At 36.2% G+C, this 25,976-nt stretch overlaps 1 protein-coding gene across 1 annotated transcript in view; it reads left to right on the top strand.

Moving 5' to 3' along the window:
• LOC129207791 (sodium channel protein type 2 subunit alpha-like) overlaps positions 1-25,976 on the top strand; it is a 79,738-nt gene that overhangs the window by 28,963 nt on the left and 24,799 nt on the right. The window contains exons 2-17 of the mRNA XM_054829224.1: positions 5,223-5,537; positions 6,296-6,414; positions 6,792-6,881; positions 7,740-7,868; positions 8,320-8,411; positions 9,475-9,711; positions 12,380-12,443; positions 13,691-13,832; positions 14,666-14,872; positions 15,727-16,017; positions 16,672-17,052; positions 18,629-18,761; positions 19,579-19,817; positions 20,866-21,039; positions 22,185-22,541; positions 24,350-24,802. Of these exons, the coding sequence (XP_054685199.1) occupies positions 5,274-5,537; positions 6,296-6,414; positions 6,792-6,881; positions 7,740-7,868; positions 8,320-8,411; positions 9,475-9,711; positions 12,380-12,443; positions 13,691-13,832; positions 14,666-14,872; positions 15,727-16,017; positions 16,672-17,052; positions 18,629-18,761; positions 19,579-19,817; positions 20,866-21,039; positions 22,185-22,541; positions 24,350-24,802 (3,372 nt within the window). The 5' untranslated portion in view covers positions 5,223-5,273. The remainder of the gene's footprint in view (positions 1-5,222; positions 5,538-6,295; positions 6,415-6,791; positions 6,882-7,739; positions 7,869-8,319; positions 8,412-9,474; positions 9,712-12,379; positions 12,444-13,690; positions 13,833-14,665; positions 14,873-15,726; positions 16,018-16,671; positions 17,053-18,628; positions 18,762-19,578; positions 19,818-20,865; positions 21,040-22,184; positions 22,542-24,349; positions 24,803-25,976) is intronic.

Below are 25,976 nucleotides of genomic sequence, written 5' to 3'. Positions count from 1 at the left end.
CTACAGGCTTTCTCTGTCCTGCCCACCCTTGGGTCAGGACCCCATAGGCTGTCCTGTTTTCCACATTGATAAAAAGTTGAAAGGGTTTACAGATATCGGGTAAACTGAGGACAGGTGCCTCTACCAGGTCTCTTTTCATGTTTTCCCAATGCTCATCTTCAAGGGTCCATTTTACTAACCCGTTCTTAGTTATTTTTTCATACAACAATTTTATCTTACTGCTGTAATTTTCTATCCACTGTCGCCCAATACCCTAATAATCCCAATAACTGTCTTATCTGTCTTTTATTAGTGGGCGCTGTTAGAGACAAAATTCCTTTCACTCTTTCAGGATCTAATTTTGTGTCATTTCGTGAGCCAATGCCCCAAATATTTTTACCTCTTTTTCAGTAAACTGCAATTTGGACTTAGAGACCTTCAATCCCTTAAGGCCTAAAAGCAAGATAGTCTCTACATTCTTTTTCTAAGGGACAGGCCCAAAAAGCATCCTTTAAATCTATAACACTATACCATTTATAGTCTGGACTTAACCGATTAAGTATAGTGTGCGGGTTAGCTACCACAGGAAACCGGGTAATGGTACGTTTGTTTATAGCTCTCAGATCTTGTACTAAGCAATAGGACCCATCCGGCTTCTTTATGGGCAATATGGGCTAAAAGCCTCTCAATTATTGGCTGTAACCCTTCTCTCCCTTCTCTGGGGATGGGATACTGTTTTATCCTAATTGGCTGGTCTGGGTCTTTTATAGAGATCGTGATCGGTTTGATATTTAATTTTCCCACCAATCCTGGGCTATACCAAGTTTCTGGATTAATCTTGGCTTTATCTTCCACAGTTAATAAGCATAATCTTACTTTTAATTTCTCCTGATCTACTTCCAAATTGATTCCTAATCCCACCATCAAATCTCATCCCAAAAGATTATACTCAGCTTCTGGGACCAGTAAAAATGTTCCCATTCCATATTTATTGGGGGCTTCTATTGCTACATTTCTTATCAGGGGCACCTTGAAAGGTTCCCCCTTTGCACCAATTCAATTTTATCAAGGGGTCGGTAACCTTAGGGGTTCCCAGCAAATAGAGCCCCTGACCCCCCTAATCTTCCTTAAAAATCTCATCCTGCATTCTTTTCCGACAATTCCTCTGCAGATGTCCCTTTTTGTGACAATAAACCTGCCAATCTTCTATTTTCTCTAACTTTTTCCGTATATCCATCCAAGATTTAGTTACAAATCGAGTTTTCAGCAGGGCTTGACCCACTTGGCTATTGGGGTCCAACCCAGAATATAGCTGCAAACTATTTCTCAATCTCTCCAGCCATTCAGTGGGGGTTTCATCTTTCCTCTGTTGTTCATTAAAGGCCTTATTAATACTTTTCCCTCTAGGTACAGAATCTCTAATCCCCTGAATTATCATATCCCGGAGATCAACCATGTTATTTCTATGTGCAGGGTCTTGATTGTCCCAATTGGGCCGCTGTAGGGGCCATTTTACATCTCCGGCGGGACCATGCTGATGCCTCTGATCCCAATGTCTCATGCCTGCCGTTTTAATCATCCCTCGCTCTTCATTTGTGAACAAGATCTTCAAAATAGACTCCATCTCGTCCCAAGTGTAAATGTTGGGTCCGAGGAATTGATCAAAACGTTCTGCTACGCCTAATGGGTCCTCTAACAAGTGTCCCATTTCTTTCTTAAATTCCCTCACATCCCCGGAGCTGAGAGGTACAGATACAAATCCGACTCCGGGTTGTGCCCCCCCCATAGCGGTTTCCCTTAACGGATACAATAAATTTTCCTCTCTTCTCTCTCTAGTTTGACTTCTAGTTATTATTCGATTAGAAGGAGGAGCATCTTCCCCAGGGTCTGGGGGTGCTGTTGGAGGGAAATCCTGCTCAAGTTCTTGTGGTAGCGGAGGAGGGGGAACATAGGGTGGGGGAGACGCTGGAGGTTCGTCTATATCCCACCTTTTCTTAAACAAATTAGCGGTCTGAGCCATGCCCAGAATCCATAAAAAGGCATATTCGTTCTCCTCCTTATTAAATGTTCGTTTGTTAACATATATATTTAATTGTCGACATATCCAATCCTCCAAAGATCCATAAATTGGCCAATATAAATCTTTTCTTATCTGTTTTCCTTCCCATACTTTCATACAATAATGGACCATTTTCTCCTTAGGCTTCCCTTCTCGAGAAGGGGTATCATCCCAATATTATCTTCCTAGACTTCCCTTTTCGAGAAGGGGAAAGAATTCCCTTTTCGAGAAGGGGGACCATCCCAATATCGAATCATTTGACCTAAAGGGCTATCTTGGGGTATGTCAGGGAGCCCACCCCCACCCCGTATCTCCTGCATGGAAACAGAAGCCTTACTTTCCTCCTGTCCCATCTTCCGAAAGTGCCTTCTCTCACTCGAAATTCACTCGCTTCCCTCCGTTCGTGGCCCACGCCCTCGCGGACAATGGGAACCGCACTATTAGGAGGTCCACACTCGCTTCGCCCGGCGGACTACTAAGCCCAGTGGACGTCTCAGTCACTCGCACTCCGGGTACCCAAACCCGACCGAACGGAACCGCAATATACTTACTCACTCCCGAGTCTTCATCCGGCTCTTCGTGCACAAAAATTACGGGAAATGCAGGATCTCTTTTCTTTTCTTTTCTCTTTTTTTTTTTTTTTTTGCTTTCCTATCTCAGTTCGGAAAATCCAGGTGAGCTAAGTCGGAATCTCCTCCGGGACCATCCGAGGATGGGGCGCCCTCCCAGAGTTGAAGTCCGAGTCGGCTGTCTGGATCCGAGTCACGGCACCAAATTTGTTATAGTTGAATTGAGACAAACAGAGTCCAAAGTAAATTCAATCTGTATTTATTAAGGTAGGAAAGCAAAAGCAGCGCTGGGCGGCCGGAGAGTCGCAGCTCCACCAAAGGCTCGCCAGGTAGAAAAGCAAAAGCAGCGCTGGGCGGCCGGGGAGCCGCGGCTCCGCCAAGGGCTCGCGAATTCAAACAAGCTAAACAGCCCCCTTTATAGGTTGATTTTCGCGCCTTTCTGCTTCTTTGGTTATGGTGGCTCCTCCAAGTCTGGGTAGTTTGTTACAGAGATACAAGTTGTCATAGTAACATAGCACTGCAATTTGCAACATTTTGGTTAAGCCTCGCCAAACAGGATGTTCTCTGGTGCAGCATGGTGCAGAAAGATTGCTTTTTCTCATCTAACCCATTTTGATCACCAAATTACCTCCAATTACTTATTACAGGCCTCACAGCACCCTGACCAGAATTCACAATATTTCTTTACTGGGTGTCTGCGGCACCACCCATTTTGGTGAGGGGGATGCAGCAGCACCCCTGTGAGGAGAGGCTGGGGCTGCCCCATGCTGGAAACAGCCAGTTCCAGCTAGTTCCAGCTGGCTCCAGCTGACCTGCTGCAGGGCACAGCTGAGCCTCTCAGACAAGATGGTGGCACCTGTGGGAAAACACATCCAAGAAAGGGTAAAACACCACATGTGAGTGTGAGGAAAAAAGTGTAACAAACAGCTCTGCAAATACCAAAGTGAGTGAAGAAGGAATGGCAGGAGGGGCTCCAGGTGCTGGGGCAAAGATTCCCTGGAAGCCTGTGGGACAGGCCATGGTGAAGCAGGTATTTCCCTGCAGCCCATGGAGGACCCTGCCTGCGCGGACATCCACACTGCAGCCTGTGGAGGACACCATGCTGGAGCAGGTATATATTCCTTGAAGGAACTGTGGCATGTGGAGACCCCATATTGGAGCAGTTAAAAAATGTGAGGAGGAAGGAGCGGCAGAGATGAACTGCAGTGGTCTGACCCCAGCCCCCGTTCCCCCTGTGCCACTCAGGGAGGAGAAGATACAGCAGCTGAGAATGAAGGAGTGAAGTTGAGCCTGGAAAAAAGGGGCAAGAGGGGGAAGTTATTTTAGGTTTTTGTCTTTGTTTCTTACCATCCAAATCTATTTTAATTGGCAATAAATTATTTTTCCCCAAGTCTGTTTTGCCTGTGACAGTAATTGGTAAGTGATCTCCCTGTCTTTATCTCAACATGTGCTTTTTCACTTCATTTTCCACCACCCCACTTCAGGAGGGGGAGTGGGAGAGCAGCTGGCTGGGAGTCTGGCAGCAGGCCGAGGTCAACCCACCACAAGGTTGTGTTCACAAAGCCTGCAACACTTACCAGTGTCAGCAAGTGCGGCTGGATTCTATTGTGTCTCTGTTTATAATACTGGTTTATTCTGAAGAAATTGTGCCCATGGGTGTTACCTGCTCTCTCGCTGTAGAAAATAGAAACCTAGAAAGAAGTGACCTATTGAAAACTTATTGTTTGTTGTAATTTAATCAATTTATTATTTGTAGGTCTTTCGAAAATATATCTGGCCACAGAGTTCTGTAACTTTGGGGAGAGTATGCCATGTTTTTTGTATAAATCTAAAGCCCTTCATCCATCTTAACTTCCTTAATTATGGAGCATAGCACCACCAAAGTTACAATTAAAAATCAGGAAGATGCAAGTCAGGAAACGCAAAAAGGGAAAGACTAAACTTCAGCCCAGTTGCTTTCTGCTTGTGCATGTGGCTTTAAATATAGAATGTGTTTATGCAGTACCTGTCTAATAGTATAATAGACATAAGTTTAGCAAGCGTAGTGTAAGCCACCGGATGGAGAGTGTTGCCATTAGAAATGAAAAGAGTAATATAAAGGGCATCTTTTTTACTTATGCTTTTGTAATATTAAGTTGTAAGGTTTTTTTGAAGTTACTGTCCCAACTTGATGTATAAATCCATATGTTAGAACTTGTAACCATTGACCACAGTACATAGGTGTGTTAAAGAATGCATTTCTTACCTTTTCATAATAAGGTGTGTTTTAACTTAATATTTAGGCTAGGGAAAGTGAGACTGTTTTTCCTTTTCTCTAGTTGTGAGGTTTGTAGTAACTTGAGTTGACAAACTATATGCAAATTTGATTTTTTTTTCTCTTTCGTTTTTTTCTTTACCTCCTAACTGGTATCTATTTGCCTTGTTACTTTAGGAAAGCTAAGGTAGCTAGTCTTCTATGAAGTATTTGGCAATTAAATCAAATTAAAACAGTTTGTGCTACAGTGCTTTAGAATTGGAAAAGAGGCAGATAATGACTATGTCAAAAGCTTTTATTTGAGGATTTTTGTTGCTGTTGCCATCTATTTTCTGTTTCTTTTTTTCTCATGTTCTCCTAGGACCTTCTTGCGGAAGAACCTAAAAGCATTTAAAGTTTGCAGAATGAAAAGATGGCACAGGCAATGCTGGTACCACCAGGATCTGACAGCTTCTTCTATTTCACCAAAGAATCTCTTGCAGCTATTGAAAAACGTATTGCTGATGAAAAGTCTCATGGTGACAAAGATGAGCATAAAGATAATGAAGAAGATCACCCAAAGCCAAGTAATGACTTGGAGGCTGGAAAGACACTGCCATTTATTTACGGTGATATTCCTCCAGGAATGGTGTCTGAGCCCCTGGAGGACCTGGATCCATATTATATCAATAAAAAAGTAAGTGTTTTATATTAAGAGTGTAATTAGAATGCTCCTGTTGAACTATAAAGTGGTAAACGCTCTGGTGTGGAGGTAGTCAGAAGCCCTGGTTGAAAGTTATATGCCATGTGTGATATCATGTTAATTATTTTGGATACAATTTTAGTGTTAAAACCTGCTTATTTCTGGATATTAGCCTTTTAGGAGAATAATCGTAAGATGTAGATTAAATTCAGATTTCATTAGATGACAGTTTCATTGTATCACCTAGGTATAATCAAAAATGGTTGCATAAAAGGTACTAGCAATGCACAGGCAATAAAGGCAGTAAAGCCACTAACAGTCAAGGTCTCAGAGGCTGTTTTAAAGTGCTGAAGTGGTTAAATAGTTGCTCGTAAGTGTCCAAAAATGGTTAATTAGGTGCTTTGTTCTGCATTGCCAGCTTTGATCTGAAGTGCAAATAATATAGCTGGATTAATTTTTAATGTTAAAAATGACATTTTTTAAATTATATTTTTAAAGTAATTACATAATCCTGGAAAATGCTGAAATGCAGGTTTTGCTTAAGAGCACAGAGACAAAGTATGTATGATGTTCAGTTTTCATTGCTCATGTGAAAATTTAGAATCTAGTATTTGCATGTATAATTTTACTGAAAATAAATTTGTCTACTTACATCTGTGTAAGTGCAGCCTCTACTTATGGCAAAGTTACTAACATTTATCCTTAATTTCCTATATCCCATTCCTCCCCCCCCCCCCCCTTTTTTTTTAAAGACATTTATAGTATTGAATAAAGGGAAGACAATCTTCAGGTTCAGTGCCACACCTGCCTTGTACCTTTTATCTCCTTTCAATATTATTAGAAGAATAGCTATTAAGATTTTGGTTCATTCATATCCTTTTCAAGTTGTTTGTTAAAAATTACTGCTGGTCTTTTTTAATATTTAATAACACTGGGGTTTTGGTTTAGTGTTTAAATGTGTTTCTGCCCTTAATTCTTTCAAAATTAGTTAGAGCTGAGGTTTGTCACTTTGAGTCTTTGATTAAATTCAAAGGAAGAAATGCACAGCATGTATACCTAGATTACAGAGTTAATGTTATAGCCATCATCATTGCAAAACATCTTTGCATTATTTATGACATTGCTAATGATGGTAAACTGATTTGTATCATATATGTTGTAAGTATTCTATAGCCTGGTTAATTCCTCATGTTTTGTGTGATGCAAATTCAGCATTAATAAAGAGTGCATTCCTTAACTATAGTCAACGTTGTTCAGCATGCTCATTATGCTCACTATTTTGACAAACTGTGTATTTATGACCTGGACTAACCTTCCAGACTGGACAAAGAATGTAGAGTAAGTATACTTAGCTAATAATTTTTTAAGTGGTTTAAAAATGAAAAGCTAAATTAAGAGCTAGATCATGTAGTTTTACTTAGTGTTGTGTGTGATACCAGTATTCTCCTTTGTCTAGCTTGGAGTTTGATCTTAGCTGCAACTCAAAGAGCATAGACCTTCAAGCTCTGGGGAGGAAGGAAGCTGTGATACTGTTAACCTTTTTCTCTAAACAAAACTCTGATTAATACTCTTGTTCAGAATGTTTGTACAACTAATGTTTTTATGCATTTTCCCTCTTGAGCTGTTCCTTTCACATATGTATTAAAAAAAAAAAAAAAAAAGGAGAAGAAGAAAATAGCTATTCAACCTGAAACTACTGCTTTTCAGTCTGGAAGCCCCCATGGAGCACCTTCATTTTGTGCAACAAAATGTAAAAATGGGACACATACCCTCTTTAAAGAAAATACCTCTGCTGTGGATTATTGTTTCACATTCTCAATTCTACCTGGTCAGCCATCAAGTAACTTTAGTAAACACTAGGTTTCACTTATTCATGGATTTTATTTCTGACGTGGCAAACATGCTGAAATTTTTATTTGATCAAAATTATTTTCTTCATCTTAGTCATTCTTATTATTATTATTTGTGCTGAAATTTCAAAATCTTATATGCCAGAAACTGTAAAAATATGTTTCAGATAAATAAATAAATCCAATTATCTTGCAGAAGAATGGTGGGAAAACAGTCATAGTTTATGTGAGTTTGTAACTGCTATTATAGTACATGTACTAATCACTGGTTTTGAGTGATTTTTCCTTTGTGATGTTGCATCACTGAATGACAATGTTTAACTTTTGCTTGGATGGTTTTTAATAGGTACACATTCACTGGAATTTATACTTTTGAATTTCTGGTAAAAATCCTTGCAAGAGGCTTCTGTATAAATGATTTTACATGCCTTCGTGACCCCTGGAACTGGCTTGATTTTGTTGTCATTTCCTTTGCGTAAGTATATAAATTTTTTTAAAAGTAAAATATCAATTAGAAATTTTTTTGAACCTGTAATAATTTGTTTGGGTTATCTTAGCTCATTTATAATGAATTCTAGTTGAATTGTGTTTCAGCTTTTTCCATTTTAATATTTTACACTGATGTATCACACAGCAGAATTTGTGGACTATCCCACAGTACGAAAGAGAAGTTACCATTGAACAATCAATTTTAAATAGTATTTAGACAAAAAATTCAGGGAAATCCATTTTACTTTTAATTTACATTCAATGGAAATACTTAAAGGTGTGTTTCTTAGGGAAAACTTCATTGCAACAGGAAAATATGAATGCAAATCTTTAACTTAAAGTTGCCCCTTCAAAAAAAAAAAAAGTCTGGATTACAGGTCCAGGTAAGTACTATACACTCTGCCTTAATTCTGAATAACTGTGATTTAATCCTACAGGTATATAACAGAATTTGTAAACCTAGGCAATGTTTCAGCTCTTCGAACTTTCAGAGTATTGAGAGCTTTGAAAACTATTTCTGTAATCCCAGGTAAGAAGTAACTGTGTAAAATGGTAGGCCCTCTACATCACCTCTGTTTAATTTTGTGTGTGCTGTCATTGTGTTTGTGTGTGGAATCCCTCACTACAGATATGTGACAGAGTTTGTGGACTTGGGCAATGTCTCAGCGTTGAGAACATTCAGAGTTCTCCGAGCTTTGAAAACAATATCAGTCATTCCAGGTGAGAGCGAGGTTAAACACTGAGGCTGACTGAAATTCCAGAGAAGCTGAAACAGATTTTTAACAGAAGCATCCAAGTTTTAGTCATAAATTTGATTCCTTTTTCTAATTCTCTAGAACACTCAGCCTCAGAGTTTAATGCATTCTTGCATGAGAAATTGAATTACATAGCCTGTATATATTTCCATTTCATGATGTCAAATTTTCCCTCCCACATTAAGGGTCAAAATTAATTATCTTTTCATTTTTCTCTTACTAATGTGAATGTTACTATTTATCAAAGACATTTGGGATTGAAAATTTCAGTCTGTTGTAAAAGTTGAATCCCTGACAAAGACAAAGGAATAAGATAAAAAAGAGCAGCATGGGAATTGCATGATGTATTTATTACCTTAAGATGCCTATCTTCACCAAACCCCACCTCCAGTTGAATAGCATGCAATAGAATGCAATCATTAAAATTTCTACTATAATGCAATTGTGTTCTGGTTTTGTTTGCTGTTATAGAACCAATATATTGTGTATTGGAATAGAACGCTAGTAAAGGTTTGGAGCAAGAGGCATCAAGAAGAAAATAAAATGAATAATTTTCTTTACAAGTATTTACATGTATAGAGAGCATGAATAAAAAGTTACTTCTTCATTTGAAGAGCAGGTGCTTTGGAATGTGTACCATTCAATCCCATTCATATTTTCAAATTAATTTGTTAGGATCTATGAGACTTATTGGTACCTTTTTCCTTTGGAATATATTTTAAGACTATTTTTGTGAAGCTGTGCATGATATTTAATAGTGTATTGGAGTTGTTCACATTCGCATTTCATCTTAGGTAAATATTTAATATTATAATAAAAGTCTGCCTCTGTTTGCAGGCTTGAAGACTATTGTTGGAGCCTTAATTCAGTCTGTGAAGAAGCTCTCAGATGTAATGATTTTGACTGTGTTTTGCCTGAGTGTATTTGCACTAATTGGACTGCAGCTGTTCATGGGCAATTTGAAGAATAAATGCTTATTATGGCCATCAGAAAATTCAACGTTTTTTGAAAAATACCTAGCTCCGTACTTTAATGGTACGGAGTTTGATTGGAAGGCATACATTGAGAATGAAAGTAAGATATACTCTTCTAACTTGCTAAAATTTTTGTGTATAAACACACACATACCTTTTAATTGCCAAAAATTTGATTAATTTTTATGTGTGAGTTTGTGCTGGAAGTGGATTTACCTGGTAAATTAATTTACTTAGTAATTAATTGGAAAAGTAATATATTTAAGTAAAAAGAAATCGGTGGAATAATGGATGCTAGCTTTCCTCCTCACTGACCCAAAAGTAAAAGAAAATCCAGTTCTTATAGGCTGAGTTTTGATCAGTCATATTTCCTTCCTTTCTTAAAAAAGGAAATTAAAGTTCTCTGCTGTTTTCTCTATTTTCAGATTTTCTTTCTGTACTTCTGAATTGTTAAAGTACTGGAAATTCTGTGACTGCATTTACATTTTCTGTACAATATATCATTTTAGCTAGTTTATTTGCCTAAGAAGGGATGTGAAAATGGAGTGGTGATAGTGCTTTGTGTGCAATTTTGGCCGATAGTTTATATGCTGTAGAACACTTGTGAATCCTCTCTTTGAGTATAGTATATAGATTCTCTTTTTCCATTTCCCACTAAGTAGCAGTCTAAAAGACAGAACTAAAATCTTTGATATGTCAGTTGCTTCCTGTGCTACAGCTGTTGACTTTGCTGGGAATCTCTACAGAGTGCTGGTGCAGGCAAGGCAGCTCGTCTAGTTGTGTTTGTATTCATCCTTTCTCGTATAACATCTTCATCATTTCTATGTGTCAGTCACAGTTTAATTCCACTGGGCTCAGTTGTCGGCCCTCCCAGTATTTCAGCATATCATATGCTGGTTGGCTGTGACTGAATGTGATACCCTCTAGTGACTTTTTTAACATCTGTGCATTTTCATTTATTAAGGAACAAGGCCAGATTCACTTTTCAAAAAGATATGCACAGATCTTGGATCCACATACCAAAGTATTGGCACCTGGCATTTAGATCAGTATCTGAACATTTAGAGTTTTGGCCAACTCTAAATATATTATGGAAGTAATAGAATTATAATTTTTCTAACACTGTATAAGTACTGTTCCCATAAGTTCTTGAATGGTAGGATTTTGGCATCACTAGATTTGATGTAAGTGTTCGGTTTAGAATTCTTCTATCATCATATATTCTTCATCCCATGGACTGTTTCTGACTATTTCAATGCTGCAATATTGTTTTACCCCATGAAAACCAAAGTCTTTTGTCAGCTTGAAAGGTACATTGAGGATATTAATTGAGGATGACAGAAGATTAATTTAGTCAGGATAAAAGTTTTTCCAGATCTCCTGTCTTTTCCAGATCTCAGTGCCTGGCTATACTTATGGTGAAGAGTTTTTCTTTATAGTCAGAGCCTCTGTTGTTTCAAATTATGCCCATTGCCTGAAATTCTCTTGCCACGCACCAGTGAGAAGAACCTGACCCTGTCCCCTTGGTAAACTCCTTGTAGTTGGTGGATGGTTTCTACCAAGTCCCCCTACAGCCTTCCCTTCTCAAGGCTGAACAATGCCAGGTCCCCCAGCCTCTGCTCACAGGGTGAATGTTCCAGCCCTCTCATGAGCTTGGTCACCCTCTGCTGAACTTGCTCCACTTTATCAGTGTCTTCCTTGCACTGGGGAGGCCAAATCTGGACTCAATATTCTCTGCAGCCTAATGAGCACTGAGCTGAAGGGGGATAGTCACTTCCCTCTCTCTGCTAGCTGTGCTTCTGTTCATGCAGCCCAGGAGGCTGCTGCCCTTCTTGGCTGCCAGGGCACACTGCTGGCTCACCTTCACCTTGGTGTCTGTCTGCCAAGACCCCCAGTGCCTTTTCTGCGGAGTTGCTCCCCAGCTGGTCAGCTCCCAGCCTGTATCATTGCAAGGGGCTCTTCCTTCCCAGGTACCCAACTCTGTGTTTGCCTTTGCTGAATTTTCTGTGTCTCCTGACAGCCCATTGCTCCAGCCTGCCTAGGTCCCCCTGAGTGACATCTGTCCTCACTCATATCAACTTCTTCCCAATTTGTTATCATCTTTCTATCTATATTCTTTCTTCTTCTTTTCTTTCTTTAAGGACAGCACAGTTGTTAATCATTAATAATAAAATATATTCCTTTATTTCTGAAGGCTGCCACCTTAAAAGAAAAATTCTGTAAAGTTGTTTATAGTGCAGCAGCTGTTATAACATTGTCATTGGAACATCCATCTTCCTTTTAAATCCTACCTTCATATTTCAGTCACAGGTTGTGCTAGTTAATGTTGCTCTGACTTCAAAACTGTTAGCCACCCATTGTAAATAGTTCCATTTTAAATAAGACAGACTTCAATTGTCTGATTACAATCTACCTACTGAATAAGAGAAGGAGTTTTAAGCTTCGTGGTTTCTTTCTCTCATTTATTGAACATCAAATTTTGGGAGGATATTCAGTGTTTACTGTGACTCAAGGAGAGAATATGCAAGTTATGTTGTTTTAGTCATTGTTCTAAGATTTTATTTTTACGTTGTGTTTTTATTTTATTCTTTAATTTTGCAACTTTACTTACCAGTATGGATGTGCCAGTATTTGAACCCATTATTGGGAAAACATGAATGGGAGATTTTGGACATTCAGACTATAACTTGAACATAGGTTCATCCTCACAAAAAAACCCGAACAACTCCTTCCATTTATAATCATGTCACTTCCTATTTTTTCTTTAGGTCATTTCTATCGTATAGAAGGACAAAAGGATTATCTGCTTTGTGGCAATAGCTCAGATGCAGGGTAAGATACACTGAAAATTACATACTACCTATCTAATCAAAGTGTAAAAAAATATCACTCTAAACTTAAGAAGCTAATTTAGCTACCTAACTTCACAATCAATAATGCGTGGTCATGGTTCATAGTAAGTAAACATTTGAATGAGTAAAAATGTTTACTTTTAAAAACTCTTACGTAACTCAAAAATTCCCTTTCAGCAGGTAGATGTTCCATTATCAGTGACTTAAGAACATACTTCTTTACCATGGGTTTGATGCCATTTCTCATCTCTAAAACAGGCATGGGGCACTGGGACTTATGACCAACTTTTGGGAAGACATCTTCAGGATTGTTCTGTCTGTGGACTGCGTGCATGGCACTGTCTTGCTCTCTCTTTGTGACAATTCTTTGTAACAAAATGGCATAATTCTATATTCTAATGATTTATCAGTCTATCCCTTGGTTTTGGTCGATTACATTGTTAAAAAAGATATACTTAAATCTTTTTTTATAAACATTTTCTATATATGTTTAAGTAAATATCAGATAATTTTATGTGTGTGTAAACACGCATCAAATATATACGCATGTATACGAAAAGAAATCTCTATAGTATTTTTCTGTAGAGGTTTTGGAGGCAAGAACCTCTTCTACTCTTCAGGAATGGAATCATAATTGAAACAGTGTGCCTACAGTTGATATCAAGATTGGATCACCTACTATCAAAACTGATATGTACAGTTTCAGGAGATAAAAGTATCACTATGATGGTTATTTGCTGTTGAGGAATTTGTAGAATTTGTTAATTTGACTTATTCACAAACCTGAAGAATCCAAGAAATCTGGTATGCCAACCCTGCTGACAGAGAAAGTTCAGCATAAAATATGTCTTTTTTTTTTGCATGGAAATATTCACATAGTGGAGTTTGTAAATACCTCTTCAATGGAACCAGTGTATCTGCAGAGGTAATACCAAACTGTTGGGAATAAGTTTTATTTGGTGGATAATGGTGAAGGAAGGTAGGAAGAAAGATTTTTGTTTACTTGTTTGCTCTTTTCTGGCTTTTTTTTTTTTTTTTAACCCACTTTTCATTTCCTCACTAATTTTTCAAATGTTGTAAGCCACAAATAGCAACCCCCTTCACAGATTAGATCTAATGAACCTTCCTTAGAACTTTGAGGTACAATAATTTAGAAACAGTTTCAGTGTTACATGTTTTTTTTTAATATGCATTGCATTGCTTTTTTTTTTTTCTTCTCCCTCCTAGTAAATGTCCAGAAGAGTTTATCTGTGTGAAAGCTGGTAGAAACCCCAACTATGGATATACTAGCTTTGACACATTCAGTTGGGCTTTCTTGTCACTGTTTCGACTGATGACACAGGACTACTGGGAAAATCTTTATCAGCTGGTAAGTGTATAGTTAAAATTGTGATTAATGTTATATTGGCTCCAAATCAAACATGGAAGTCCATTCATATTTATATTACATACCATTGGTATTAGCAATTGAAAGTGAATGATAGGAAGCAAATTCAGTTGCAGAATTAAGCAGATATGAGCACTTACTACAGAATCTCATATGATATCTGAAGAGTCATCTGAGGGGTTTTTGATCCTTTATTTAATTTTTGCAGTGTATATTTCATTTTGTGCCTCATGATAAGATCTTTTTGTAAAAAACTTAATATTGAGTTTAAATTGTAAAAATACTCTGTGACAGCAAAATCTGAATCGTAATTTCTGTACTTTGAATCCTATTTTTGATCACTAAGAATGCATGTCTTAATATAATTGACTTTTCTTACCATAGATTTTCATTATATGGTATGTGAAAAATATGTTAATTAGAATAAATATAAAATTTAATTATTTAATCAATTTTGCCATTTTTAATTATTTTCATTATTTCAAGGAGAAAGCATGCTAATACATGGTAAGCATACTAAGCATCCAACCTGTGATGTGTGATACATTAATTACTCTGATCCCACATCCTTTTCAAGATTATTAGGCATTAAATGAGGTTCATGTCAAAGCAGCGTGATCCTTAAACATAGTTTTCACATACATGAATGCTCCCTTTATTTTGATTACTTTGTCATTCAGAAAGCTTGTATGATCTTATTACAGAAGGAAAAACAACTCAATAATAGTTTTGCAATTTTCAAATTCAGTAAATGCTTATGAACTACAGAACTGATGAGTGTTTTCACCAGATGGATCATTTGTCTTCTCCTATAGACGCTACGAGCTGTTGGCAAAACATACATGATATTTTTTGTTCTGGTCATTTTTCTGGGTTCCTTCTATTTGATTAACTTGATTTTGGCTGTGGTTGCCATGGCCTATGAAGAACAAAATCAAGCAACTATGGTTGAAGCAGAACAGAGGGAGGCAGACTTGCAGCAGATGCTTGAACAGCTGAGGAAGCAGCAAGAAGAAGCTCAGGTATTTTCTGACAAGAGTTTGAGCTTTAGTATGTTCCTTTGCATGCTATTTGTTCAAAACAAAACCAGTAAATAAATTAACATATTAAAAATGCCATTTTTTTACATAGCTCACAAGTATTTTAGACTGCTTTCTCTATGGCTTTTTATTGCTTTTTAAATGTTTAAAGTGTTAATGAATTTCTGAACTGAGAACAAAAAGTACTCCCAAATCAGAATAATAGTTTTAAAATAAATATTTCTTATCTAGGGGTAGTATCTAGTAACCTGTCATGATGACTTTCAAAATTCTCAGCTTAGAAATAATTGCAATACTTGTGAAAAACTTGTTAAGCCTTGATTAGAGTTTAAAACATTTTAATCCATAAATTTCTGACTAATTTTTGCTAGTTGTGTTACCCCCAGTGAATCAAAGAGTGGAAGTTGTACCCCAAGGTTTTTTCCTAAGAGCAGCTTAAGGAAGCTGCTACTTACAATAACAGTTAAAATTAGTTTACTAAATTAACACAGACTGAAACATGACTCTGTTTAGCTTTTTTTTTTTTTGCAATTGCATTCACTCTAATAAATTTACTAATTTTCAAGTATTTTCTAATGCGCTTTGTAGCAGAATGCTGTACACAATATGGGCTGACTCCATGATATGGATGCAAAGTAGAACTCTGTTCAAACAGCATCTTTCATAATTGACTTTTTATTTTAACTTATATTACAGAATTCTATTTGAAGTTTTGCACAGATCCATCTAGGCTTTTATCACACATTCAGAAGTACTTTTATATCAATCAGTCCTATAGCTTTCTTTAAAAAATGGTGTGATTTGTAATGCATCACATTAAATAATTACTATGGCAGGCAATAGCAGCAGCTGCGGCGGAGATGACTGAGTACAGTGGTGAAAGTGGGATTGGTGGACCCTCAGATAGTTCTTCAGAAGCATCCAAGCTTAGCTCGAAAAGTGCCAAAGAAAGGAGAAACAGAAGGAAGAAAAGAAGGCAGAGGGAACTCTCTGGAGAAGAGGATGACATGAAGGATGAAAAGCTTCCCAAATCTGAATCGGATGGCAGTATCAGAAGGAAAGGTTTCCGTTTTTCTTTCGATGGGAACAGACTTGCTTATGGGAAGCCATTCACGTCACCCCACCAGGTACTGTGAAGAGTGCAGTTGCCATTTTGGGGGATTGAGAGATAACTGTAATATCCAACAAACTTCACTGCAACTTTGCAAAGTAATACAACCAAGAAAAAATAATATTGCATTGTTTTAAATACTGACCTACTACTGTTGGTACTATTTTCTAGAGTGTATCTAAACAAGTGTTTTGATCTGTCTCATTTTATTGTTTAGGATCTGGTGGGTCTTAACGTGCACAGCAGCATTGCATTTTCCTAGTTAATTTGAAATAGAAATCCCTTTTTAATTCATAAAAGGAAAAGTTAAGTATAATGTATCAATGTAGAAGACTAAGGGTATTGATATCTTTTAACATAATTCATGATCTACATGGATCATTAGAATTTCTAGAAGTCTTGACTTTTGTCTCTTTAATACAGAGATGGAAATGACTATGGCCTTATGCATGTCACTTTTTTCTCTCGAATAATTGTTTTAAGTGTACTGTAAATTTACCCATTCAGATGACTATCATCTCTAGTGCATGTGTCTGAAATCTACCTATGGCACTGTATTAGAAATTAAAGATTCCCAGGGAATATAAATTATTATTTTTTTTAATACATAGACATGCATTTTGTACATTTAAAGTCTTCAGCCGGTCATTTTGTTTTGTTTCCTTTGCAGTCTTTACTGAGTGTTCGTGGCTCCTTGTTTTCTCCCAGACGTAGTAGCAGAACAAGTCTTTTCAGTTTTAGAGAATACGGAAGAGAGATAGGATCAGAAAATGACTTTGCTGATGATGAGCACAGCACGTTTGAGGATAACGGAAGCAGAAGAGGTTCTCTCTTTTTGCCACGCAGACATGGTGAACGGCGCAGTAGTAACATAAGTCAGACCAGTAGGTCATCAAGAAGGCCAACAGTGTTTCCAGTGAATGGAAAGATGCATAGCACTGTGGATTGCAATGGAGTGGTTTCCTTAGTGGATGGACCGTCAGGTCTTTTGTCTCCTACTGGACAGCTTCTGCCAGAGGTGATAATAGATAAACCGACAACTGATGACAATGTAAGAAAGTTTTAAATTACTTCAGGTTTCATGACCTTTCTTTATTGCACTGACAATCTTTTAATGAAATGAAATGCTTTGAAAATGGTTGAGATGTTGTGAATGCTTTTGCGTATCTTACTGTAATGAAATGGGTTTACAGCCATTCACTCAAAAGTGAGAGGCTGAAGCATGAAAATGAAAGAGAACAAAGTAGCATGTTTTTATATACCTGCAGAGCAAGGATATGCATGCACCTGCATAGAGAATCAAATTAGTAATGTTCCATTGCTAAATCTGTTTTAGAACCCAAAATAGGGTGCTCAGCTTTCTAAACATTCTGCATGTTATTACATTGTTTTGATTTTTTCTTTCTTTATGGTTTTAGCCTTCCTTTAAATGTATTTCTGAATTCTCTATCAGTAATCTGCTGCTTCTACTTTTTTCCCCTGTTCGTATATTGGGTGTTGTGCAAATGTAGCATAGTCTTTAAGATTATGTTGACATTTTAGAAGCTCTGAAAGCTTTTTTTCTTCTGAGTCTCAGAGGTGATCTGAGTTTCTCACTGCCTAGGATCAGGGGATAATTAAAAAAAAAAAAAAGTACATGCACATTCATCCGTTTCCTCTCTGGTCAGTTTTCCTTTTTTTCCTCAGTCTGCTTTAGGAATGGAGCAGAGGGATCCATTGCATGTTTTTACCTAAAAACCTTCTTTTAGTAAACCAAAAGTTTTTACACGAGTCACAGCTTCTGAAAGTACATCAGTCAGATTCCTTACAGTTGTAATCTTCTGTACTTTCATTTTCATGCATTTATTTAATTTACTGAAAGAAAAACTTCTTTACAATTGAGTTGTGATCAATGATGTAATTACAATACAGCTTTCATTTTTTAAAATAAAATACTTTAAAAAATATTCATTTTTAGGTCAATTAAGTCAGACTTCTATTTCAATTGAAATTCATAAAATAAATCAGAGATGATAGCTATTCAGTGTAAAAGATACCCTTTAAATTAGTTTTGAATGGGTATAGAGATCCAGACTGATCTATAAAAATTACTTTTAGAGAATAACTTTTATTGCAGAAAACTTACTTGTAATAAGTGACTTATTCTAGGATCTCGTGACTGAACTAGTTCAGAAGTGAAATATTAGTAAAGAAAGCATGGGACTGGGAACTGGGAATTTTTCCAGTTCCAGTGCTGCAACGGTCTTGGTTTGTTTCCTTGGCTATGACCTCCTACAAAATTTCTTTGAGTCTAATGTGGAGTTAATAGTAGTTAACTATAATCCAGTGGTAATCTGGGAACTAAATATCAACATCTTTTTTTTTCAGGGTTTTGTATTAGCAGTATTCAGAAGTATAACACAAAAATAGCCATTTAAAAAAAAATACTAACCTAATGTTATATGTATAATGGAAAAAAATTCTGATGTAACAGTGCTTTAGTACAAAGCTTTGTATATTATGAATTCATTGAAACTGAAGAGTCTGATACTTGTTTTGCAGTATTTCTAAAGCTGAATTTAATTTATGCCTCTTTTTTTCTGCCTCTTTTTTTCTGCCTCTTTTTTTCTGCCTCTTTTTTTCTCCAGAGCACTACTACAGAAATAGAAATAAAAAAGAGGCGTACAAGTTCATATCAAATACCAATGGAGCTGCTGGAGGATCCCGATTTAAGGCAGAGAGCCATGAGTATAGCTGGCATTATCACAAATACAATGGAAGGTATGGCATAATTGCAGATGCGAGAACTTTCTTGACTTAGTCTTAGACTTGCTTGAAGGTGTTATATCACAGTGCAAATACAGAAGAAAAAAAATATGTAGCCATTGCAAATACATAAACTGAATAATAGAACTGAATAGAAAGTGCATGTACATAATGAAAAAAGAAATGAAGGAATCTGATAAGCAGGCTAATCCAAGAAACACATTCTAATTAAAATAAATAATGTGTATGTATTTTATACTAGTTATTCATGTTTAGCAATACAGTTATTGGAAGAAATGCCTTGTGATAAAATTTCCACTAACTATACTGTAAAAATGTTACAGAAGGCCAGACCTTAGTTAATAAGGAGAAGGAAACTTGTAGTAGGATTATTTGGAACAGTGAAATTCTTGAAAACCTCAAATATTTTTTTGAAAACCTGTTCATGGTGAAATTAATCTTATTTTTCCCAAAAATAACTAATTAGACATTTGAGAGGACTGTGAATTTGGAAGTTTTACTGAGAAAACCATCCCTAAATGCATGTATAAGTAGTTTATTTGGGTTTTTTTAAACAAGATTTTATGATATTAAAAATAGGCAACTTTTTCAATTTTAAGTCAAAACTTCTGAGGTGTTTCTTCTAGTCTTACAAAACCTTTCAGTCAGCAACAATAAGATAAGTTTCTGGAAATCTGAGGAGGTTCCTTCAAACATCCATAATCGTTCCAAGGATAAAGATTAAAACCTGAAAAAGCAGATAAACAAAAATTTATCTTTGCTTTCTCCAAAACTTGTTCACTATATGCTTTTTTTTTTCCCCCCCTCCCAGAACTTGAAGAATCCAGACAAAAATGTCCACCTTGCTGGTATAAGTTTGCCCACACTTTCTTAATTTGGAATTGTTGGGAGCCCTGGTTAAAAGTAAAGAATGTAGTTGAATTTATTGTAATGGATCCACTTGTTGATCTGGCTATCACTGTTTGTATAATTTTAAATACACTGTTTATGGCCATGGAACATTATCCAATGACTGACGATTTCAATAATGTACTTAAAATAGGAAATCAGGTAAGTCCATCAAACTATATAATTTTATACAGTTGGAATCTGGTTTCTCTTTGAAACAGAATCACTTATTATTTTTATTTCATCCCATAAAATAAAGATTAAAAGTTTAATTGTATTAAAATAGTCTAAAAATACCATTTGAGATATGTTGTATACAAGAGTTTGATTTCTATATTAAAATTTCTGCAAATAGAGTTTTCAATGAGAGTTTGAATGAGATGAAACCAAAAGAAATCTGACTTGTTTATTATTACAAAATGTGTAGGAGCCAAATGAGATCCTTTCTGCTGTAAATATCATTGATAACACAGCAAGAGTTGGATGGTATTTTGGATTATTATTTTGAGCTGTTATTTTTTTTTGTGTTATTTTTGTATTTCCACAAAGAATGTTGCATTAATAGGTCCATAACAATTTGGAAGGCAAAGAATGCATGACTTATTCCAAGACTGTCTGTTGATACCATTGGGTTTTGTTCCCTAGTGGACGCAGTCTGTAGGTCAGGTTTGGGGTGGTTCGTTGGTTTGTTTTGTAGTGCCAATAATACAGATAACATTATCTGCTATAACCTATACTTATTGTAAGTGGTAATTCTGGTGATTATGATGTAACAAAATAATAAAACAATTTGTTTATTAGAATATATTCTAGTACATGTTGGGAACATATTCAAGTTTAAGTCTAGAGTTGTTAATGGGTGAACATTTAAGTCATATGCTGATATTTTTAGCCAATATAAACATAGTTCAATGTTTTCACCTTAACCTGGAGTCAGAGATCATTATCTGTGGAAGATACTCATGTCATGTTGCTGTTTAAACTAGATTCAGGATGTATTTGAGGAGAAAAGGAAGATGAATAGGTGAGGATCAACAGCTTTTGCAGAGGGTTGCCGCTTAGCTTCTCTGTGAGGTTCAGCTTGTGATAGTTTTCCTTACTGACATCCTGCTGTAACAGGGTTGTTACTTCTTACTTAAGTTGTTCTTTATCTGCTGGTTCAACTAATTCATGCTCATTTATAAAGTAACAATAACCATTCTCCCTTCAGGTTTTTACTGCAATATTTGCAGCAGAAATGGTTCTCAAGATAATTGCCATGCATCCTTTTTATTATTTCCAAGTTGGCTGGAATATTTTTGATAGTTTTATAGTTACCCTCAGTGTGGTGGAGCTTTTTCTGTCAAATGTGGATGGATTATCTGTTCTCCGATCATTCAGATTGGTAAATAAATTAGTGATAATACTATAATTATTATAAATTAATTAATACATAATATTTGTATTTTAATTGTACTCATGTAAATAAGACACTTTCTAGTAATATTATGTATATTTTTTGCTAAGTGCCACAGGATATATCTGCAGGCATGTTTTACAAAACTATTTATGTTATCACTGAATAGCATGTGCCATTTTATAGTTCAGAAGCAACTAAGTGTTTTTACAAGGGAATGAACTGTAGCTTTATTGTAATTGTTTTAACATGGATGGGTAAAGCACAGTGAAGTGTACAATTTATTTAGTGCATATTGAGACAAATAAATAAAACATTTGTAGTATTTTGTCTACTTCCATATCTGGAAATTGCAAGAAGACTAGAAGCATTCTTTTAAAATGTAGGAATTATAAATTTATGGGTTTTTAATTTAAAAAAGATTGGCTTTTTCTTTTCCCCTTGGCAAAAAAGGAATGCTTTATTTTATTAGAAAAATATTTTTTATTTTAAAAATGAGAAGTGAGCTATGAGATGTTCTTTCCCTCTCGTCTCTTTCCATTTTGCATTTCCATTTTGCTTTTACCTGAAAACAAAAAACATTTAATACCGTTTTTTATTTTGGATGGGTTATAGGTAAGAAGGAGAATGAATTATACTTTTTCCCCTTCATAGTTGAAATGTTTGGCTTTTATTTCCAGACTGTGGGTTGGTCTGATCCTTTTTAAATTTGTTGGAGGCAATGTGCTTTTGGATAGACCCCATTCTTCAAGGATTTCAGAATCCTTTATTCTCCTTCAGTAGAACCCTGTTGAGCTTTTATTGTTTTTTTTAAATTCGTTTCTGTACATTGTGGTTGAGATGTATGTCATGTTCAGAATTCACTATTCAAACAAATTCAACCAGTATGCTGTTTCTTTCATGTAGAAAAGAGTACAGATATGCTACACAAAAAAGGAGCAAAGTCTAAAATTAAGCTCTAAGAATGTGAATTTTATGAAACTCCTATTTCTATGTAAGTTATGGTTGTTGGAATCATGTTGAAGTTTCTTCTTTTTGTTATTGTTAAGAGTGACTAGTTGATAATCTGTTGTTCATTTCCATAGCAATTTTGTAACTACTGCGAATAATGTCTCTGTATTTTTGTTTTTCAGTTGCGAGTTTTCAAATTGGCAAAATCTTGGCCAACTCTAAATATGCTGATAAAAATTATTGGCAACTCAGTGGGGGCTTTGGGAAATCTGACCCTGGTGCTGGCCATCATTGTGTTCATTTTTGCTGTGGTTGGGATGCAGCTGTTTGGGAAAAGCTACAAGGAATGTGTCTGCAAGATTTCTAGCGACTGTGAACTTCCACGCTGGCACATGCATGACTTTTTCCACTCTTTCCTAATTGTGTTTCGAGTGTTGTGTGGAGAATGGATAGAAACGATGTGGGACTGCATGGAGGTTGCAGGCCAACCCATGTGCCTTACTGTCTTCATGATGGTCATGGTGATTGGAAACCTAGTGGTATGTAGCCAAAATAATTTGAGAATTCATTTAGAGAAAGAATGGTAACAGAAACAGTAACGAAGTTTTAAAGCATTATTAAATGTGTTATTTAAATATTTAAATGTTTTAAATGATTTTGAATTTGTTACGAGTATGGGTTCGGAAATAGAGTTTTCTATTTGTTAGATTTCTGATCCTATGTCGAATCCTCAGCTTGGAGGATGGGCCTCCTCAGGGATCTGAATTGCAATTCAGAGGATATGGGTGAGAGAGAGAGGCATTGTGCGTTCAGGTTCTTGTGGACTACTCCTGATTACCTAGAGAGAGAGAAGAGTAAAGGCACCTCAAGTGTTATGCTCCCAGGATGGGAGTTTGCATTTTGCAGAAGAGGACCTAGGAGGGCTTTTTGTCCCTGAGACATCTCTTCCAATCACACATAGCCAGATTGTTTCATGGGTTTTTTTTTTCTTTCTCCATTTGAGCCCTGCTTTTGCTGCACAGCCAACTTTTTACACAAATGGGTTAAGGAAACTTGAATTGGAAGGCAGCAGTTCTGCAGAAAAAACAGATTCAAATACTTCATGTTTTCTTCCACCTCTTCATTTTTTTCTTCCTGTTTCTTAAGTGCTTTTTACATATGCTTTTAAAGTTGTCTGTATCATATGTTGTTTTTTTTCCTCTTTCAGAGTAAAGCATCAGATCTGTACTAGTTTGTAGATTACTGTGTATAAATTTGTCTTTTTCAATAGGTTTTATATTTATTATAAACTCACCAGTATTTGAGGCCTTCATTGCTGCTCCTTTTGCTCTGCTTTTCTCGTTGCCTACTGAGTCTTCCTCTGTTACTCTACATCTTTTCTTTAGGCAACTGTCGGTAGCAAAAGAGAGTATAAATTAGCCATTCTGGAGGTATTCTTTAAGAATAAAATTTCTAACAATAGGAATAGCTAATTATCTTTAAACCAGTCATGCGTTACTACTAGTAGCACAGCCGCTTGCTCCGGATTTTCTACAAATCTGTTGTCTTACAATGAAGAGAACTTTGAAATTGGCTGACCAAAGAAAACATCCTCCTTAAATAGTTTTCTAAAGCAGAAGATGGAACTTTATGGAATGAAGTATCCATCTCTGTGAATTTTTCCACAATATTTACTGTATTCTGATTTTATACCATAGCTCTAGTAGAATTTCTTACATGAGTAGACATGTTATCCAGTTGTCTTTCTGTGTTCCCAACACATAGTTTTATCCTGTTGTCTTCAAAGCTGCATATAAGAGCTGATCTGAAGGCTTTAAGAGCTGCTACTCTGCTGCTTTGGCTATTGTAGTGAACTCAGGGCTTGTATAACTGATATTTATTCTATGTTTTATCTTGCTGTGGGAAGAGGATGACTTGGGGGTTAGGAGATGGGCAGTGTTTTACATTTTTTAAGTCACATGCAGCAAAATATTTGTGAGTTTGGACCAGCATTTAAGAAAGCTGTTTTCTGCGCAGATCAGTTATGTCTTCTGTTGCAGAGTGCTTCCCTATGGCAAAGTAGTAAACATTTTGGATCTGTTCAGTCAGTACCAAAGAATCATTTGTTTCTGATCTTTCAGAAACACAAGCAGAAAAAGAATTTACAAGTGGCTTCATAGTCATACAACAATGCAAAACCACAAAAATCCAGCACTAGAATACAGGGCAGGTGTTGTGTTTAAATTGCATTTACATTTTATTTACTGTGTAATTTCCAGAATAATATAAAGCAAAGGAAAGCATGAGCCCAAGATGTTCAGCTGTATTTTTTCTTTTTTTCGTTCTTTTTTTTTTTTTTTTTTTTTAGGTATTGAACCTTTTTCTGGCCTTGCTGCTGAGTTCATTTAGTTCAGACAGCCTTTCTCCTACAGAGGATGATAATGAAATGAACAACTTACAGATTGCTGTTGCAAGAATTCAGAAGGGAATAGATTATGTGAAGAAAAAAGCAGGTGAATGTGTCCAAAAGTCTTGTTGGGGGAAACAAGCTATTGTAAATCAAAGAACAGCAACAGATCAGTTGAATGGTGAGAGAGACCATTGCATTTCCAACTGTACCATCGCTGAAATAAGGATAGATGCGAATTATCACAAAACTGAGAATGGAATGGCCACTGTTGTAGGTGGCAGTGATTTTACATCATTCATAAACAACCCAAGCCTTACTGTTACAGTACCAATAGCTGTTGGAGAATCTGATTTTGAACATCTAAATACGGAAGAGTTTAGCAGTGACTCAGATTTGGAGGAGAGCAAGGAGGTAAAATTTAAATATTTTATATTTTGTATTAATTATACCAATTATATTATTTCATAGTATGGCTCTTTCCACTTAGAAATAGAAAGCAATTCTGATTTGAGATTGTTGGGTTGTACTGAGTGAATAAACTGAAGTGGGAACATGGAACTAAACAGAGTAGGAAATCCAGGCAGAATTGTATAAACATACACCAACTCATTTATAAAAGGTTTTTAAAAAACAAGCTTTTCCAAATTTTTAGTTGGATAGACAGACTAGTATAAATGTATGGAATTAAACAGAGACAAAAGACTTGGTTTTTTTGTACATGATCATAATATTTCCATGACATAAGGATCAAAGTATTACTATCTCCTCTAATATTTTTTAATAGCAGATTAAAGAATCTTAATACTCTTTGCATCCGATTTTTAAAGCTTGCTGAATTCTGCAGAAATCAGCGTTATTTGTATTGGATAATCTAACAGAGGTGCTAACTCAAGCTAATGAAAGCAATAACAACAGTTTTTGAGTTCTGAAGTTACAATGATGGGGGAAAGCCAAGGGAACAATGTCAGTGTTATAAGGTTAATGTATCAAGTAAAAATTATGAGGGGAAAATAGAATTACTGAATGAAAAGATAGTAATTTCTTGCTCGTTTGTGGGAATTTTGAACCAATCACTTCAAAGACAACTGCCTGACCTTAAACTGGGTCAGCTTTAGGAAAGTAGTCATTTGCCAGCAGCTGCAGACTGAGGGGGGAAGCAAAATCATGGATTTCATCAGGATCCTGAGAGACACTTTGAAAATTCAGATTGCTATGCTGTGACTCCAGTGCAGACTGTGTCTGGTATCAACTCCGCTGGCACCTGAAGACACAAGGACATTAATGGAGTGTCCCTACTTGTGCAGACAACCATACTCCAGCTTGGATTGCTTTGTCTGGATTGTTTGGTTTTCTTTGGGTTTTGGGGGTTTTTTATTTGATTTGTTGTGGACTTTGGAGGTTTTTGGTTGTTTTGTTTTGAACTGGCAATGAATTGCCCATATTCTTTCCAAATTCTAGAAAATGTTTGTTCTAGCAAAGTGTAGTTAAATTAAACTTAAATTTGAAAGGTCTAATAAGATGACTCTTTAGGTGTGTGTTTTACTGTAGAATGCAGTGTTCAATAGTGTTATACTCATTTGTTATT

The sequence above is a fragment of the Grus americana genome, chromosome 6, assembly GCF_028858705.1.
Source record: "Grus americana isolate bGruAme1 chromosome 6, bGruAme1.mat, whole genome shotgun sequence".
Classification (NCBI taxonomy): domain Eukaryota; kingdom Metazoa; phylum Chordata; class Aves; order Gruiformes; family Gruidae; genus Grus; species Grus americana.
This window is presented reverse-complemented; position numbering and strand designations above follow the sequence as displayed.